At 39.9% G+C, this 18,098-nt stretch overlaps 1 protein-coding gene across 1 annotated transcript; it reads left to right on the top strand.

The window, feature by feature from the left end:
• The first annotated feature begins 1,666 nt into the window (after positions 1-1,666).
• On the top strand, positions 1,667-16,606 carry LOC110577262 (lysozyme-like protein 1). Its single transcript, XM_021686522.1, has 5 exons — positions 1,667-1,809; positions 4,162-4,324; positions 4,817-4,975; positions 15,506-15,584; positions 16,386-16,606. Exons 2-5 carry the CDS (start codon positions 4,186-4,188, stop codon positions 16,453-16,455), a joined length of 447 nt encoding a protein of 148 aa, XP_021542197.1. The 5' UTR covers positions 1,667-1,809; positions 4,162-4,185; the 3' UTR covers positions 16,456-16,606.
• Positions 16,607-18,098: the final 1,492 nt, after the last annotated feature.

The following is an 18,098-nucleotide window of genomic DNA, read 5'->3' as shown; positions in this document are numbered from 1 at the left end:
ATAGATAGATAGATAGATAGATAGATAGATAGATAGATAGATAGATAATAGATAGATAGATAATCTCTGACTCTAACCCAGCACCCTGGGGTTCATTCTCAATTTCTTCTTTTGCTTATTTGTAACTTCTTCCTGACAGTGTAAAATCTGGCTCCCATTATCCATAATTTACTTACTCACTTGTTTAATCCTAGTATACAAGTAAAATAGTTTTAGAATTGTTAACTCTTACCCCTCTGAGAAACTAATTTATTATAGTGTTGATATACAGATCTTTTTGTCCTTAGACTGAAATATCCAGTGAAAACACTGTTTTCCAAAATTATCTAGATCAGTAACACTTTTCCCACCCCTTCAATGAGATTATCTCCCACATTTGTAATACAGTTAGATTTGTCACAGTCTGCATTACACCCTGGGATCACCCAACATCCTGGTTGATTTTTTTAATTTGCATACAACAAAGTTCATGCGGTGCACAGTTCAATAGGTTTTGACAAATTCATAGAATCATGCATTGAATACTCCCGGACCATAGAGAATGGTTTCATTGAACTAAAATTTCCCTTGTTCATTCTCTTTGTAGTCAACCCCACCCTTAATCCTTGGCAAACACTGATCTGTTTTCAATCCCACAGTTTTGTCTTTTTCATCATGTCACATAAATGAAATCCTGTAATATAAAGTCTTTTGGGTTTTTCTTTTATTAGGCAAAATGCACTTGAAATTCATTCATGATGTGGGAATTGATAGCTTGTTCCTTTTATTGCTGAGTAGTACTCCACTGAATGGATATGCCAAATTTTTTATAGTTTCCCCTATTGAAGGACATCTGGTTGTCTTCAGTGTTTAGTGATTATGAATAGTTGTTATAAATGTAGGTTAACTTTTCATGAGAATAGAAGTTTTCAATTCACTTGGATAAATACCAGAGGTGTGATTGTTGATGTGATTGGAAAGTCTATGTTTAACTTTATCAGAACTGCCAAACTGTTTTCCAAAATGACTATATACAATTTTGCCTTCCACCAAGGATAAATGAGACTCCTCACTGATCTACAGCTTCTTCATCATTTTGTATTGTCTGTTTGATTTTAGTTATTCTAAGAGGTGTGAGTGGTATTTCATTTTGGTTTCAGTTTACATTTCCCTAATGCCAAAAGATGTTGACCATCTTTCTTCATGCTTATTTGCCATCTTCCTGTCTTCTCTGATGAAATGTCTGTTCAGATCACTTGCCTATGTTTTGAGTTGTGTTGCTGATCTCACTAAAAATATTTTATTAATAATAACAAATTATAATGACATTTTGTGCTAGTAATATAATTTTTAAATGTTAATTTCACTTCTATCTCATCTCTTTTCAAATTTTGGTTTCTTGTATGTTTATAATTTATGTAACATTAGTACAGAAGAATGTGAGTGTGATTCATAATTTGATATATACCCTCTAGGGGTACGTGCTCATTATTGGTGGGATTTGTGATCAAGTTTGGAAACTGTTGCCTGAGAAAGAAGCTTGCACTTGGATGGGAGGCCCTGGTGGAGTTGAAAGTGAGGAGAGCTGTTGGGGAGGAGGAAAAAAAAGAGAGAGAGGTAAGGAAGGCCCAGAATGTGGTTATCACCCAACTCCCAAGAAATGGGATTCTAGAATCTCTGGGTAGTTGGGAACAAGAGTTAAGAATTCTTTTCTCTCTAAGGCTCTGAAGAAAGATTCCTGGTTGAAGACAGATCACTTGTGCCTTTTAAGAATCAGAGATGGCTTCATGGGGTGTAGGAAGCTCATGCGAGCTGCCAATCACTGATTGAGTAAGTAGAGCAGTATTCCTTTCACAGAATTACCTGAGCAGGCTCTCTGGGGCAGGCCCCAGGAATCTGCCTTTTTGATAAGACCTGAAGTATTCCAATGAAGCCACCTGTCCCAAAGAACCAGCAATGGCAACCTCTAGCTTGAAGGACACCAAACATTGTGTTTGGGGCTACCACTGCTGTGGGGTCTTATTTTGTTTTGTTCGCTACCAGTGTGATTCTAAGGCAGGGGATGGAAACCAACCTAACTGGTAAGCTCTGCATAGTAAACCTCATGTGTCTCCCTCTCAGTGCCTGGCATACAACTCACTGCTTACATCATGGACCATTCCTGAAAAGGGCCAGATAATAAGTATTTTAGATTTGTGGTCTATATTTTCTCTAACACAACCACTCAACCCTGCAAAAAGCAGCCATACACTCTATATTACCAAATGGGCATAGCATTGTTCCAATAAAACTTTACTTACAAAAGCAGGCCTGGTTTGCTGACCCTTGTTATTCACCAGTATGTATTCTATATACCCTAGATGACATGTAGTTACCTTATTGCTTAGTTACTTTATTTTTTTTAAAGATTTTATTTATTTATTTATCAGAGAGAGAGAGCACAAGCAGGGGGAAGAGTAGAGGGAGAGGGAGAAGCAGGCTCCCTGCCAAGCAGGGAGCCCGATGCGGGGCTCGATCCCAGGAGCCTGGGATCATGACCTGAGCCGAAGACAGACGCTTAACCATCTGAGCCACCCAGGTACCCCTGCTTAGTTAAAGACTTCATAGTGATTCTTCTTCCGGCCCTTCTGAATACTCAGCCCTGATTTTAGCCTCACCTATCAATTGGAGAATGTAACTCTAAGAGAGGAAACTAATAACTTTAGAAATTTCTAGGTGGGGCAGAAAATGATGCTGGGTGAAAATATGTATGAATATCATGTTCAGTATCAGAAATTTCACTCCACCCCTATCCCAGCAAGGTTGCTGTATTTGGGGAAGACACTGCTTCAAGAGAGGAAGCACTTCTAGAAAACCAATAGCCAGCAAGGCATGGAAATCTCTGCCACTTAATTTGTAAGTGGACGGCAGTTCAAACAATTCAGTGGGGGTCTCTTTATGGCCTCTTTACTCCATCACCAACACTTCCCTCCTCTCGTGACCCATGGTCATCAATCCCCCTTGCTCATCGGTCAATACCATGACTTTTAGGGGGACCCACGAACTGGCGATGAAAGAACTCAGAAAAACATTGCATTTGCAATATAACACTGATAGTTTTGAAACAATGCTTCCACATTTGGAGCAGTATTAAGAGATTGGATGAAAGACAAGGTGCTAAATCTTCTTGCTTCAATCAAGCCTCAAATAATAAATCTTAAAGTTGTCCATGCAGACCCGTGTGTATTTCATCTCTGGTTGAAACTGGGGTGTGTGTTTCCACATACATAGAGAATGCTTCACTCTCCGTATTCTATTTTTTTCTATTCATAGAATAAAAATGAGAATCCTGGGTATGTATCACCCCCTGTGATTTCTAACTGGACATCAGTGAAGGAGGGTTCATTTCTGTGCTTGCCCAATCCCAGGAACATAATAGCATTTACTTGAAAGTGACCATGTAGGGGCACCTGGGTGGCTCAGTCGTTAAGCGTCTGCCTTTGGCTCAGGTCATGATCCCAGGGCCCTGGGATTGAGCCTCACATCGGGCTCCCTGCTCGGCGGGAAGCCTGCTTCTCCTGCTCCCACTCCCCCTGCTTGCTCTCTCTCTCTCTCGCTGTGTCTCTCTCTGTCAAATAAATAAATAAAATCTTTAAAAAAAAAAAAAAAAAAGAAAGTGACCATGTAGAAAAGTATCTGCACTCATTCCTTCCTTGTACTGTATATTCCTGTACTTTGGTTTCCCCCATGCTGGTTCTGAATGATTAAAAGAAACAGGAAGTAGAGGGATGGGCAAAATGGGTGCAGGGGAGAGGGACACACAGGCTTCCAGGTATGGGATGAATAAATATTCACAGGAATAAAAGACACAGCAAAGGTAATATAATCGATACTGTAATAGTGGTATATGGTGACAGATGGGTAGCTGCACTTGCAGTGAACATGGCACAATGTATAAACTCACAACTTGTCAAATTACCATGTTGTGCACCTGAAACTAATGTAACACTATCAATTATAATGGATAAAACAGTTTTTTAAAATTTAAAAATTCAAATAAGTATAAATAAAATGAAAGTAACAGAAAACATCTAGGCAGAGCCACCCACAACCGTGGCAGAATTTAAGTTCTCAGTGGCAACAGACTGAATCTTAGGACTCAGGACAAAGCAAGATTGTTTGACCTGGTCTGATCTTTCACAGGCTCCGCTTCCAACAGACCTGGGGATGAAGACTGCCGTCATCTTGGCCCTGATTGGCTGCCTGGTCACGGTCACTGAGCCCAAAGTCTACACTCGCTGTAAACTGGCAAAAATATTTTCGAGGGCTGGCCTTGACAATTACCAGGGCTTTAGCCTTGGAAACTGTGAGATTTCTTCCTTCCTGTTCTTTTTCTACCTTTGATCTCCTTGCTGAGATTCCAAAGTCTCCCCAACCCCCCAACTTTGGCTTGTCCCCAGCTCTTCCATTTGCTGCCCCCCTCCCCAGGGACACCTGCTAGCTATCCATAAGTTCTCCTCAAACGATGCTCTCTGGGGCACCTCTCCTCCTCCCTACCCGTCATGTCCTCACTCCTGGAGTCCTGCGTGAATGATACCAGCAAGGGAAGGAGAAAACAATGCCCCCACTTGCTGGCTTGGGGACAGACCTGACTTCTGGCCTACTCCAGGTGCAGCCACGGACTAGGTGTGCAGCTTCGGAAGTGCCCCGTGGGTGTGCTACTTGCCCTGTCCCTCCCCAAGGTCTGTTGGGACCACAGCGTTATTGTAACATGGTTAAGGGAGCTCTCGTCTAAGAGCAGAGTGGGAGAAAAAAATGCATTTCTTTTACTGGCAGTTCTGGCTTTCTCTCCCGCTAGGGATCTGCATGGCCTACTTTGAGAGCCACTACAATACAACAGCTCAGACTGAGCTAAAGGATGGGAGCATTGACTATGGCATTTTTCAGATAAACAGTTTCACGTGGTGCAGACGGGGTAAGCTACAAGAGAAGAACCACTGTCACGTTGCCTGCGCAGGTACGGTTTTGATTTTCCAAAAATAATGTTCTCAGGAGTAAAAGCAGGAAAGCTGATAATGGAATGTCTACCCATTTTCTGCTTTGACAAAAACTTGGAGTAGATGTGCAAGTAGGTCTATACCCTGCCAATAAATTATTCAACAGTTCCCCAGGGTGACACTCACAGTCCTGTGGCCTACTTGCCCAAAGATGACTTATTCCTTCTAGGATGGTTTTTGTGAAACAACCATAAAAACGGAGGGGTGGAAAAATGACCTTATTCTTTCATGCATAGAGACATTAAATATGTTCAATAAGAAGGAGAAAGCTACTTGCCAACTGCGTTCCATAAAGCAATTTACTCAAAGTATGCGTTTATACTTCTTTGTAGAGAATGAGACAAATAAATACACTTTACATTTCTTAAACAGTAGAAATTAAGCTAGAATTCACTTCCAAGGCTTCTACTTCAATCATTTAAGAAATATATGTGTGCACAGAACTGAGGCTGGCAGAAAGCATCAGACATGAATTCAGGTATTTGGAAAAAGAATATATGCTTTAGGAAGTTAAAGGACTATAAACAGGTGTGGGTTGAGTGTTGTGGACTTCAGAGGACAAAGACATCATTGATAAAGTCATGGAAAGTCTTGTAGACACAATAATATTTGATCTAAGACTTGGAAGATAGGTAAGATTTGGACATTCAGAGATAGATAAGAGTCATTCCAGGTAAAGAGAACAACAAAAGCCAAAAGATGCATGGTGGGAAGAAGGTATGGGGCACACACAGGGAGCAGTGAGACATTTGTGTTATCTGGAACAAAGGGGATGTGAAGACAAGTAACAGGACATGGGGTTGGAGCGGTTGATTACTACCTGACTACGAAGGGCCTGGGAAGCCAGGTAAGACGTATGTACTGATTTCTGCCTGCGATAAGAAATCAGTAGAGGTCGTTGACTAAGCATTGCTCCAGAAGGATTAATCTGCAAGCAGGGTATGAGATATTGCCATTGCAAGTGGTGAGGTGAGAGATAGAAAGACCTGAATGATGGTCATGGCTGGGGGCATGGAGAAGAACAGGCAAGAGATGCTCAACAGATCCTGCCCTCTCTCTACAACATAAGCTCCATGAAGGCAAGAATTTTATCTGTTTTGTTCACTGATATATCCTCAATGCCCAGAGGGGTGCCTAGCCAGAGTTTTGGAGTTCAAAAGATATTCATTAAATAAATGAATAAAAGGGGGGAGCCTGGGTGGCTCTGTCATTAAGTGTCTGCCTTCGGCTCAGGTCATGATCCCAGGGTCCTGGGATCGAGCCCTGCATCGGGCTCCCTGCTCGGCGGGAAGCCTGCTTCTCCCTCTCCCACTCCCCCGGCTTGTGTTCCTGCTCTCTCTCTCTCTCTCTGTCAAATAAATAAATAAAATCTTCAAAAAATAAAAAATAAATAGATAGATAGATAGAAGGAATGAGGAGCAAGGGTGAAGACAAAGAGTTATAAGATATTCTGTGACAAACTCCTTACGAGCAAGAAATAAACTTTTAATTTCTCTTTGACACAAACAGGATAATCAGTACGTATGTTTGAATGTATGAATGATTGAACAATGTGTTAATTTTCTAATAAGTTTTCCCTACACCTATTTTACAAGAGAATGCTCACTAACTCCTGAAGCAGATCATACAATTGTCGATCAATTCCTAATTTAGAACATTTTTCTGTTAGGCCAAAATCTACCTCTTTCTAGCTTTCTTCCATTAATTCTAGTTTTTCCTTCTGGATTTATTTAAAACAAATTTGCTCACTTTTATACATAGAAACTTATTAAAAGCTTGAACGTGACTAGTAGATATTTCTTATCTTTACTTTCTTACCTTCTGGGCTAAAACTAGTTCAGTATTTTCACCTTCCTAGAGGTATGACTTTTAAACCTCTCCCCATCCATGGCCAATTTCATTAGCATTCCCCAAGAGCTTGCCAATGGAGTCTTCCAGTTAACCACCACAACTGGACATGTACATTTTTAGAAGTTGAAAAGCAGGAGGACAAGTACTGGCTAATTTAGTAATTAGAGAAATTTGAGTCCTAAACTGACAGTGGGAAAGCCAAGAAGCAACCATAGAATCCTAAAAGGGCTCAGAAATCAGCAGGATCAGCTAATTCTGGAAACTGGAATGAAAATAGGTAGAAAATAAGAGGATTGATGGGAAGTCCAATTAAGCAGCATCTAGACCATCAGATTCCCTTCCTGACTCCATTCAGCTACTGACTTCTCATCCTCAATCCTGGCAGAATACTGGAGCTTTCCTTTCTGAACAGAGTAAGTAAAAAATCTCTCAACTGAGGGACCTCAACAACCTGTGAAAGTGAGAGTTCCATACTGAAGACATGGGAGATTAAAGTTTCCATAGTCCCAGGCACTTTCCTCCACTTAGATCCTAGAATGATGGAAATCAGGCTAGACTCTCCAGAAGGGAAGATTCTGTTCTGGAGAATTCACACAGATGAAAAGGACATAGCTAAAGATTCTGAATAGGAGCTCTCCATGAACAAAACTAGCCAGACTTCACCTACAGGGAGATACACAGTTGAAAATCCCCATGTCTGTGTACGGAACTCCTAATCAGCTTTTTAGTCTCTCTTTCTTAAATAAGTGCAGATAAACAAGGATCATCAGACTTCATATAAGTGTCATTGACATGAAAGAATGGGACAAAACAAAACAAAAAACAAAATCAGATAAAAGTAACTTGTTGAAAGCAGAGATTATACAGGGAAATGAAAATTTCAAATGAAAAAGGGAAGTGTCATTGATATTTTCAGCTAGATAACATGTCTTATCAATGAAACAAGAAAAGGATGCTTTATTAAAAAAGAAATATTTGGAGAAAAGCTCCGAGAAATTCAAAATATGATTACAGACACACAAAAAAACTCAATAGAAAAGTTGGAAGATAAGATTAAGGAAATCTCTCTAAAAGCAGAATGAAAAAGAAAGAGATAGATGGAAAATAGGAGAAATAAAGATACGATAAATAAATGGATCTGAATAATACAAGTTTCAGCAGGATAGAAGAGAAACAGTAGATAGAATGAAGTCTTTAAAAAACATTTCCAGAACTGAAGGGCATGCGTTTCCAATTTATAGGATCCATCACATAACCAGTACAGTCGATTAACATAGATTCACACTAAGGCACATCCTCATGAAATTTCAGAAAACTGGAGAGAAATAAAATACAATATAGTCTTCAAAGAAAGAGTAAAACGTGTTCCATACAAAAGCTCAAGCATCAGAGTAGCATCAGACTTCTCAATATCAATATTAGAAGCTAGAAGAAAATAGAGTAATGTCTTTAAAATCTTGAAGAAGAATTATTTCCAAACTAAAATTTTATGCTAGCTGAATCGTCAATACGTTGTGAGTGTAGAATGAATATATTTTGAGACAAGCAAGTTGTCAAAAAATTTACCTTCAAAAAAAGAATCCTGACTGGAAAACCACTAACTCAAACTAAGTACTACAAGAATTTTTTAAAAGGGGCTACTTACAGAAGCGTTGTCAGATTGCAGGGAACCCCCAGGAAGGAATGAAGTAAAGGATTAGAAACAGCAGATCATTACTAACCCCTGGCCCAAGTGGGAATGGAGAGAGAGCTGTGACCCCTACCCAGATACAGTCTGCATGAAGAAGTCTACCTTGTAGGAGTTGTGACCTTCAATCAAGGGACACAGTTTGTTCTTAGTGATTTGACAGAAAAAAAAGCTGAGGAAATATATATATCCCAGCTTCACTGTCCTTTTCCCTTGCAATCTCCTACTAACAGTTGTTGTTCAACTCTGCCAGAGGTCAGAGGACAGCAGAGGTCTACTGATGTCATCCATGTAGATCAGCCACTTAGTGCACAGAGCAAGGTACAAGAGGATAGAGGGTGGCTCAGTGGGGGCAATGAAAAGATATTTAGCACAGAACTTTTGGAGAAGGTGTTGCATTAAAAGGATAAAGTAAACCAAGAAATAGGAAGACATAGATCCAGGAAACAAGAGATTTCAATAAAGGAGAGAGGCAAAGGGAATGCCCAAGATGATTATGAGGGATGATCCCAGGATGAATTTTTATAGTTGATTTCTAAATTGATTCTGTTGTAGTCAGAGACTATAGTGTATATGGTTTCAAACCTTTGAAATGATTTGAACCTTATTTTGTGGTATAGACCTAGGATCACCATACAGTATATAATTATGGTGAATATGCATTTGAAAAAATAATGTGTACTCTACAATTATTAGGTGGATATTCTATACCATCTATATATGTATATGTACTCTATAATATATATGTATATTATATACTTACTTATTTTCTTTTTTTATTAAATGATGAGAAAGATGTATTGAAATCTCCAACTATAATTATAATTTTACGTATTTCTCCTTTCAGCTTTGTCATTTTTGAAGCTCTGTTATTAGGTACATACACATTGAGATTGTTAAATCTTCCTAATGAGTTGACCCTTTTATCATTAGTGCCAGTGCCCCTCCTTAACTCTGATAATATTTCTTATCCCAAAATCTACTGTACCTGATCGTAATATAGTGACTCAGTTTTCTTTGCATGATATATTTCTTTCCATTCTTTTACTTTTAACTTATCTGTATCTTTACGTTCACTGTGAATTTCTTATAGGCAACACATAGTTAGGTGTTGCTTTTATATCCAGTCCAACGATTTCTGCTTTTCATTAGGAATTTTTAGAACAGGGGTCAGCAAACTTTTTCTAAAAGGGCCAGATAGTAAATTTTTTAGGCTTGTGTGCCTACACAGTCTCAGCTGTAACTATCCAACTCTCCGTGTAGCACAAAAGCAGTCATAGACAAGATGTAAATGAATAAGCATGGCTGTGTTCCACTAAACGTTTATTTAGAAAAACAGAGGGTAGGCCTGTGGGCCATAGTTTGCTGAACCTTGGTTTAGACCATTTATATTTAATGTAATTACATATGGTTACTTTAAAATCCACTGTCTTGTTTTTTGTTTTCTTTTTGTGCTGTCTGTTTTTGGTTCATTTTTTTCTGCTTCTTTTGGATTACTGAATATTTTTCAGTATTCTCTTTTATTTCCTCCATTGGCTTATTAACTACACTTCTGTATTATTTTTAGTGGTTACTCTAGGGCTTACAATATGCATCATCTTCTCACATTCTACCTTCAAATAGCATTATGCCACTTGACATATAAACATGAGTTTTATGACAGTACACTTCTATTTCCCCATCTCATCTTTTATGCGATGTTGCTCTGCACTTTCCTTCAAGTTATACACCCCATGCATTTTTGCCTTAAAAGGATCTCTTTATATTTGCCACATATTTACCATTTCCAACACTCTTCATTCCTTTGGTGGATTCATTTACATAGGCAGGTAAGAGATATCACTTTCCTCTACCTAAAGAATATCCTTCAGGGGCTTCTGAGTGGCTCAGTCGGTTAAGTGTCTGACTCGTGGTTTTTGCTCAGGTCATGATCTCAGGGTTGGGATATCAAACCACACTAGAGCCCAGCTAGAGCCCAGTTAGAGCCCCCTTGGGCTCTGCCTTTAGTGGAGAGTCTGTTTCCCCTCTCCCTCTCCCTCTGCTCCTCTCCCTGTTCATGCACCCTCTCCTTCTCATTCTCTCTCTCTCTAAAATAAATAAATAAATCTTTTTTTTTTTTTTAAAGAATATCCTTCAATATTTTTTTGGAATGGAGGTCTACTAGAAAACATTTTGTTAAAGATATCCCTTTGTCTTCTGGCTCACCTTGTTTATTATGAGAAATTGGTGATTTTCTTATTTGTATCCCCTGTGTGTAATGTCTCTTTTTTTCTCTACCTGCCTTTAAGATTTCCTTTCGATCTCCAGTTTTCAGCAATTTGATTATGATGTGTGTTTTCTTATTTATCTTACTTGATGTTCATTAACATTTTGGATCCCTGAGTTCATAATTTTCATCTTTTCTCCTTCTAAAACTTGAATGATACATGTATTAGATTATTTGATGTTGTCCCACAGGTCACCAAGGCTCTTCATTTTTTTCAATCTTTTTCCCTTTGTGTGTTTTATTTTCAATATTTTCCATTGTTATATCTTTGAGTTCTCTGATCTTTTTTCTGAAGTGCCTAATCTATTAAATTCATTAACTGAATGTCTTATTTCAGAGATTGTATATTTTCAGTGCTAGGTAATTGCTTTATATATTTCATTTCCCTCATTTTATTCATGTATTTCTTTAAGTCCTTGATATAAATAAGCATATTTATAAACTGTTTTAAATTCTTGCCTGGTAATTCAATCAACTGTGTCATTTCTGGGTCTTAACATTGACTGATCTTTCCCCTGGTTATGGGTCACATTCGTATGCCTCTTTGCACATACAATAACATTTTGTTGGATACTAAAGATAGTATATGTTACATTTTTAAGTGTCTGGATTGTTTTCTTCCTTTAAAGAGTGTTGGATTTCATCTTGGCAAGTAGTTAATTCTGATTAGCTTGACCCTTTTAAGACTTGCTTTTAAATTGTGGTAGGGAAGTTTGAGAGTCATCTTTATGGTGGGGCTAATTTAATGCTACTACCAAGGCGTGGCTTTTCTAGTGTCTTTTCAATGTCCAGGGGTTCACCAACATTTCTCCCTCTTGACTAGTCAGAAATCAAATGTCTCTCAGCCCTGTGTGAGCTCTGTGATTGTACAGGTTCCTGGTAATTGTTTTCTAGCTAGCTTCATGGAGTTTTACTCTTTGCAAGCCCAGTTTAAGCCTTCAGCCAAAGACTCTGTGGAATCCCCATGAGGATTTCTGGTGTTCTCCTTCTGGGTGGCCCCTTACTCTCAGGTATTCTTCTCCACAAATTGCAGCTCCCTTAGCCTCTTATCTCTGTCTCCTCCACTTAAATTGCCATCTCCTGCCTGGGTTTTACCTTTCTGGTCTGGCAAGTGCCTCTGGGCAGAAGGTCATGGTAATCATAAGACTCCTCTTGTTTTGTTTCTATCTTTCAAGGGTCATGATCCTGCCTTGTCTTTTGCCTAACGTCTGAAGATAACGTGCTCATATATTTTGTCTAGTTGTTTACAGTGGGAGAGAAAATCTGTTACTCCATCATGGCCATGCTTGACTTTACATGCAGTTGACTAATTTAATATTGTTCAATTTAGTTTCAAATAAGGAAGTCTGGGGCAAACATATCTGTAAGGCAATCTTGAATTCTAGGAAATTAAAATGTTGGACGATTCATGGTTAGAGGTGAAGGAACACTCCTATCTGCTTTCTCATCATAAAGAGCATGGGATTTTTAGAGACAGCTTTAAAATAGAAAACAGGATGTTGGTTTTATATCCTAATCACCCCTTAGTAGCTGGCCTCCCTCAGCCTCAGGCCAGAGAAGCTTTAATTATGGACAATGTCATTCTGTCCCATGTATTACAGAAGTAGAGATATTTGTCATGGGAACCCGGAAACAAGTTAGCATTAGGGTCTCTTTAGGAGAAACATGACATTTCATATATGTACGGGTTACATGCACCTCCTGCCCATCTTCCAAAGCTATGCCTTCTCCTCAATCCCATACCAAAGTCTATTTCCAAAATTCCAGCTTACCTTCCCCAAACTATTTGGACAGAATATTTTTATATATACATATATATAAACATACATATATGTTTACACACAAATAATAATATAATATCAATCTTTATTTTCCTCCAACAGCATAGACCTCTTTAAAGTAGGAGATGTTTACGGAAAAGGACGGTGATTTTTGTCTCTTGTATCTAGTCTCTTCCACTTATATTAATCTCTATTTCTCATCAGCTGGGTATCCGAGTTGGCTTTTGTCACTTCAGAGTGGAAGGAGATGTAAACTGTGGGCATGATAGTGATACTGTAGGTGGGAGGCAGGAGGATGCTGAGGAGAGACAGACTTTGAAGCAGAACTAACTTACCTGAAAATAAGTAGTTCTTTCCGTGTAGATTGTTGCTATTTTCTGTTGTTGATGTGGGAGAATAAGCTATTCAGTTGAATAATGCTTTGCTGTTCAACAGAACCCTTTGACTGCAGAGACTTGTCTATTTAAAGTAAATTGAGCAGAAGCAATTCTTGGCATGGATCCTTAGAACTACTTGCTCTCTTGACTCATTTCTGCCCCTCTGCTGCCCCTCTGTGGCAATTTCATTGTGTCTTCACATCTCAGCACATCAGTCTTGTTTCCCAGCCCCCATCTTCCTTAACGTATTTTCCTAAGCAAATTCAAAGTCGTGTCCAACTAGCACTTTCAAGACATCTCATTAGGGTAACAAAAAGCTACAGCAAAGTGAGAGACTGACAAACAAACTACAAGGTCCCCACCACATGGGCCTGAGCACCTAATCTCATCAATGGTACACAGCATCCCCAGCCAAGCAAACTGCCTTACCCCAAACACAAGCCTTCCGCGATGTGTACATGCCTCTGGTGTGCTCCAGTCCTGGCATAATAGAATACTCTCTACTTCTTCCCACTATGTATAGTCTGTTTCCTTCCCACCCCCTGAGGCCCCACCGGACCCACTTCTCCTAGGAAATAGGCTCCAACAACTTTCAAACACGAACGGTATGTCAGCTCTTACCAAGCATTTGTGCACACAAAATAAAGTGTTTCTAGGTAATTTGAACATGTAACAGATACCAAGCACTTAAGTTTGGATCATCTCTTAATAAATAATTATTTGAAAAATGAACAAATTACTTATATTTCTTTATCAACTTCATTAGCATATAATATTCCATAAGCAGGCATCTTTGCTTAAGTGTCTGTGTTGGAAGGAAGTAGTCGAGGACAATAGAAGTTAAGCCCTAGGTTTGAATGCAGGCTCATTTACTGAGTATGGACCTCAGTTTAAAGGGCTAATCATGGTACTCACCCACATAGTTGTTCCGAGGCTGAACGGAGATAATACATGAAGAGACTTTACGTGAGCTTGACACACAGTAAGTTTTCAATAAAGGTTGGCTCTTATTAATAGTGACTACTATTCTAACTACTTATCTTTCTAGAAATAAGGCAAAAGACTTATAATCTAACAAAGCTTTAGTTTTCACTGTGTATCAAATGCTAGTGAATTTGCATATTGTCTCAATTTGTTATCACCTATAGGTCCTATCTTTTGTTAATTTTCTTTTGGTTAATAGAAGTTTGTTTTATTTTTTAAAATATTTTATTTATTTATTTGACAGAGAGAGAGATAGAGCAGGAACACAAGCAGGGGGAGGGGGAGAGGGAGAAGCAGGCTTCCTGCTGAGCAGGGAGCCCGATGAGGGACTCGATCCCAGGACCCTCAGATCATGACCTGAGCCGAAGGCAGATGCTTAACAACCGAGCCACCCAGGCGCCCCGAAGCAAAGATTTTTTAAAGGACAAGGTAGCTCCATGTTGACAAGGGTGCCATGACCTAGGCACTCTTCAGTGCTTGTGGTAAGAGTATGATGAGTTCAGCTTTTCAGGAAAACAATTTAATAGAATGTGTCAAGAGCCTTAAAGTGGTTCTTATCTTTTTGCCTCGTAATTTCTCTTTCTGGATCTATCTTAAGGAGCTACTTATGAATCTAGACAAAGATTTATTTACATAGTAGTTTATTGTAAGTTTATTGGCACCTCCTTCAGTGTCGTTTTAGCTGCAGAGGAGTGCGCCATCCAACACTGTGCCCCTCTGGGGCAGTCCACACCCAGGGACTAAGTGAGGGGGAGTCATAAGGACTTAGACATTTGGGCACCCCTTGGGCCTGCATCACAACAGGACACATCCATCTGCCCAGTCCAGCTTTTGCCCCCTTTCTTTCACAGATGTGGATCTCTTATAAATACTCTGCACCCCAAGCCCATGTCTGCATTTACTTCTGAAAAACCCACCGTGCAACAGAAGTGATGTTGGACTTTCTATTTATTTGCCTTTTTCTGTCATGTTTGCATGGAGGATTTTGAGGCCACTTCTGGGCAAGCAGGAAAGAATGCTAAGACGAGTGAATTCATTGGCAATCAGAAGATCTGTTACGTCAGAAAGCCATAAAAAAACTAACAAAGACTAATGTGTCTGGCATAAAAATTTTTGCATATAAAAAACACCTTGGATTGATTTTTTTTTTTACACAAAAAACTGGAAAGTTAAATAGACAAGTTTACTATTTACTTATAAAGAGATCGTGTGTGTCCAAGCATCCTAAGTAGAGGAAACACTGTACTGTCCTCTTACTTATGTATTTCTTTAGGACACAGAAAACATTCTCCGCCTGTGTCTAATCTAAACACATTTCCAAAAACCCTACAGGACTGAAATTTCAAGAAGCCCAGATGTGGCTACTCTAGAAATTAAAAAGAAAATTCTTTGATTTGTGAAGAAGCTCAACAAAAATAAGAATATGGTTCATAGTTCTTCCCACCCTCCTGTTCCAACAAACAGTGAGAAAAGTGAAGAAAACCTGATTGGGGCTTCCCCTCAAATAACAGTCTCAGCTAATACTGTTCTCCTCTCTCTTATAGCCTTGATCACGGATGACCTCACAGATGCAATTATCTGTGCCAAGAAAATTGCTAAAGAGACAGAAGGGATGAACTATTGGTAAGAGTCTTTCCTTGGCAGACTTTGGCTGACGTGGCTAAAACTGACACTGTCCATTCATCACGCCCAGCGGGCACTGACAAACTCACCTCTGCAGAGAGGTCCGACGATGGTAATGTGACCTTGTCTCTACGCTGCCCCGTGAGTGTGTGGGTGGACAGTGAACACCGCGAAAGGGGTTTCTACGGGGACGAGAGACGGTATGAGTCATGGTAATTTGCAATTGTTTTTCACATTAAGGTATTCCAAACAACAGAGCAAGAAGTGCTTTCTAATGTGAATTGCCAGTGAAAGCAATACAAGAGAGGAGAAAAGGTTGAGTTTGCTCTCCACTTGGACAAGATCTTGGAGGGCTAGGGCAACATTTTGTGGGGGGAGGGAACAGGCAGCAGCGAGAGAAAAATGACCATGTCAGTTACACCATACATTAGCAGGAAACTTCCCGAGGACGGTGCAGAGACATGGTTTCTGGTGCTCGAAGTAATCTGAGGCTGGGTTTCCTGTGAACATTGCTAATCAGGCCACCCACTTGGGGAACCCAAATTTTCAGAGGTGTGGGTGTTGAACTAAATGACCCATCCTTATAAAAGCTGTTTACCTGTTACTAAGGCTAATAAGGGCTAGGAGAAAATCTAGGAGAGAAAAGTCTTAAGGCAAAAGGATAGGGTCGTTAGATCTCAGAAACAAAACTAAATCCCGGGCACTGCTTATAGTTTTGGTTAATTACCTATGGTTTCAAACCTACGAATATTTGGATTGTCATGTTTCTTTCTGTTGCTCCTACTTCCCTCTCCTCCTTAGGCAAGGCTGGAAGAAACACTGTGAGGGCAAAGACCTGTCTGAGTGGAAAAAGGGATGTGAGGTTTCATGAATTGGAACTGGACCCAGGATGCTCTGCAACCACTCCCTAGGATTTGTCACCCTTTCCCCCCTTCCTCCCAAAATTCCTTCTCGAAGTTGGAGAGGGAAAACTAATTTATAGTTTTAAGGAAATAAATATTTCTATTTAACTATCTTTACTTACACTGACTCTATTTAAGTGATGTCACAAAAGCAGAGTGGTGAGATTTGAAGTCACTTGCAAAACGTTCTAGCCCCAGAAGGAACAAACCTACTGCTTCATTCTAAGGATTACTGGCTCCTGTGGCCCTGAAATGGCTTTTCATTTAAAAAGACGCCCGGAGCACCTGGGTGGCTCAGCCAGTTAAGCAACTGACTCTTGGCTTTGGCTCAGGTCATAGGGTCGAGCCCCTCATCGGGCTCTACGTTCAGTGTGGAATCTGCTTGGGACGCTCTGTCCCTCTCCCACTGCCCCTCCCCCCTGCTCTCTCTCTCGCTCTCTCTCTCAAATAAGTAAATAAATATTAAAAAAAAAAAAGAAGAAGAAGAAGAAGACTGTCAAATCAAGGAGAGCAGTAGATAAATGACCATAGTTTGCTGACCTCTTTCCTGAAGCATTAGGTCATTCTTCTCTTGGTCAGCAGACCCACGATCCCTCCTCAACTCATCACTGCCAGAGAGAATGTTCCTGTGAGATGCAGACATTCCTCCTGATGGACACTCTCATAGAAATAAGTGGGTGAAGTTGCAGCTCTCATCATTAATGTTAAGAGAGTTCCCCAGGTTCCAACATCTATTTAAATTAAATCTATCAAATTCAAAACTAACATCATCATGGCAAAATTGCTTCCAGCCTTAGACCTATAGATTTCATTAGTTTGGTCAGGAAACTGGTGACTATCTGAAGGACACTTCATTACCTTAACACTGAGCCGAGGAGCTCAGATCCCAAAGAGCTGTTCCCAGAATGCCCTTTGTTCCATGCAGGGACGGCCCACAGGGCAGGGCAGCTCTGCTCTGCTGAGTTTTCTCTCCTCCGTTCTCCGTCCTGCTGGGGCAGAGGTGGTTGGGGCTGCCGTATTGCAACGTTACATAGCAAGCTCAAGTTGAATGCAATCTGACCTCAAGAACACACTCAATTAAGGTTTGTTAAAGAAATGGTTATGCCTACAAATAAGTTTCCCACTTAGAAGAAAGTCCGCACTGGTCAGGCTGATGGGTTTTGTGATAGCACCTAACTGACCCATAAACACTCTCTCATTGCCAACTGCCTGGGCTCTGCCATTGGCTCATGTCACATCCTGGCTTCACTTGCAGGCAGAGGCTTTAAAAAAGTCTGAGCTGCTACTTGCCAAAAGAATATAAACATTCCATATTGTCTAAACAAACAGAATCCAGTAACAATTTAACAGGCATTACAAACCACGGGAAAAAAAGCTTTAGAAACTCGCAGAAGAATTGAAAAAGAATTCTGTAAGATGGGGCTGAAGAAAATGCGAAAAATATTGAGTCCATTAAGTTGCACTAAATCAACAATTTATGCTTCTACAAGTCCATAAATATGCATCTTTCATTACTGTCGTCCTGTTATCCACCTGCCTTGCCCCTCCCATTCTTAGCCAAACCTCCTCCATTAAACCGGTGATACTGTGTTCATGACCGAGGTTGGCATGG

The sequence above is a fragment of the Neomonachus schauinslandi genome, chromosome 5 (genome assembly GCF_002201575.2).
Source record: "Neomonachus schauinslandi chromosome 5, ASM220157v2, whole genome shotgun sequence".
Lineage (NCBI taxonomy): Eukaryota > Metazoa > Chordata > Mammalia > Carnivora > Phocidae > Neomonachus > Neomonachus schauinslandi.
Note: the sequence above shows the minus strand (reverse complement) of the source record. Positions and strands in the feature narration are given on the sequence as shown.

What these genes read in the sequence shown, in the direction of transcription:
- LOC110577262 (XM_021686522.1), top strand. Translation starts at nt 4,186, where the DNA reads ATGAAGACTGCCGTCATCTTGGCCCTGATTGGCTGCCTGGTCACGGTC. An exon ending in CTGTCACGTTGCCTGCGCAG is followed by an intron (nt 4,976 to 15,505) that starts GTACGGTTTTGA and finishes TCTCTCTTATAG; the next exon opens with CCTTGATCACGGATGACCTC. An exon ending in ACAGAAGGGATGAACTATTG is followed by an intron (nt 15,585 to 16,385) that starts GTAAGAGTCTTT and finishes TCTCCTCCTTAG; the next exon opens with GCAAGGCTGGAAGAAACACT.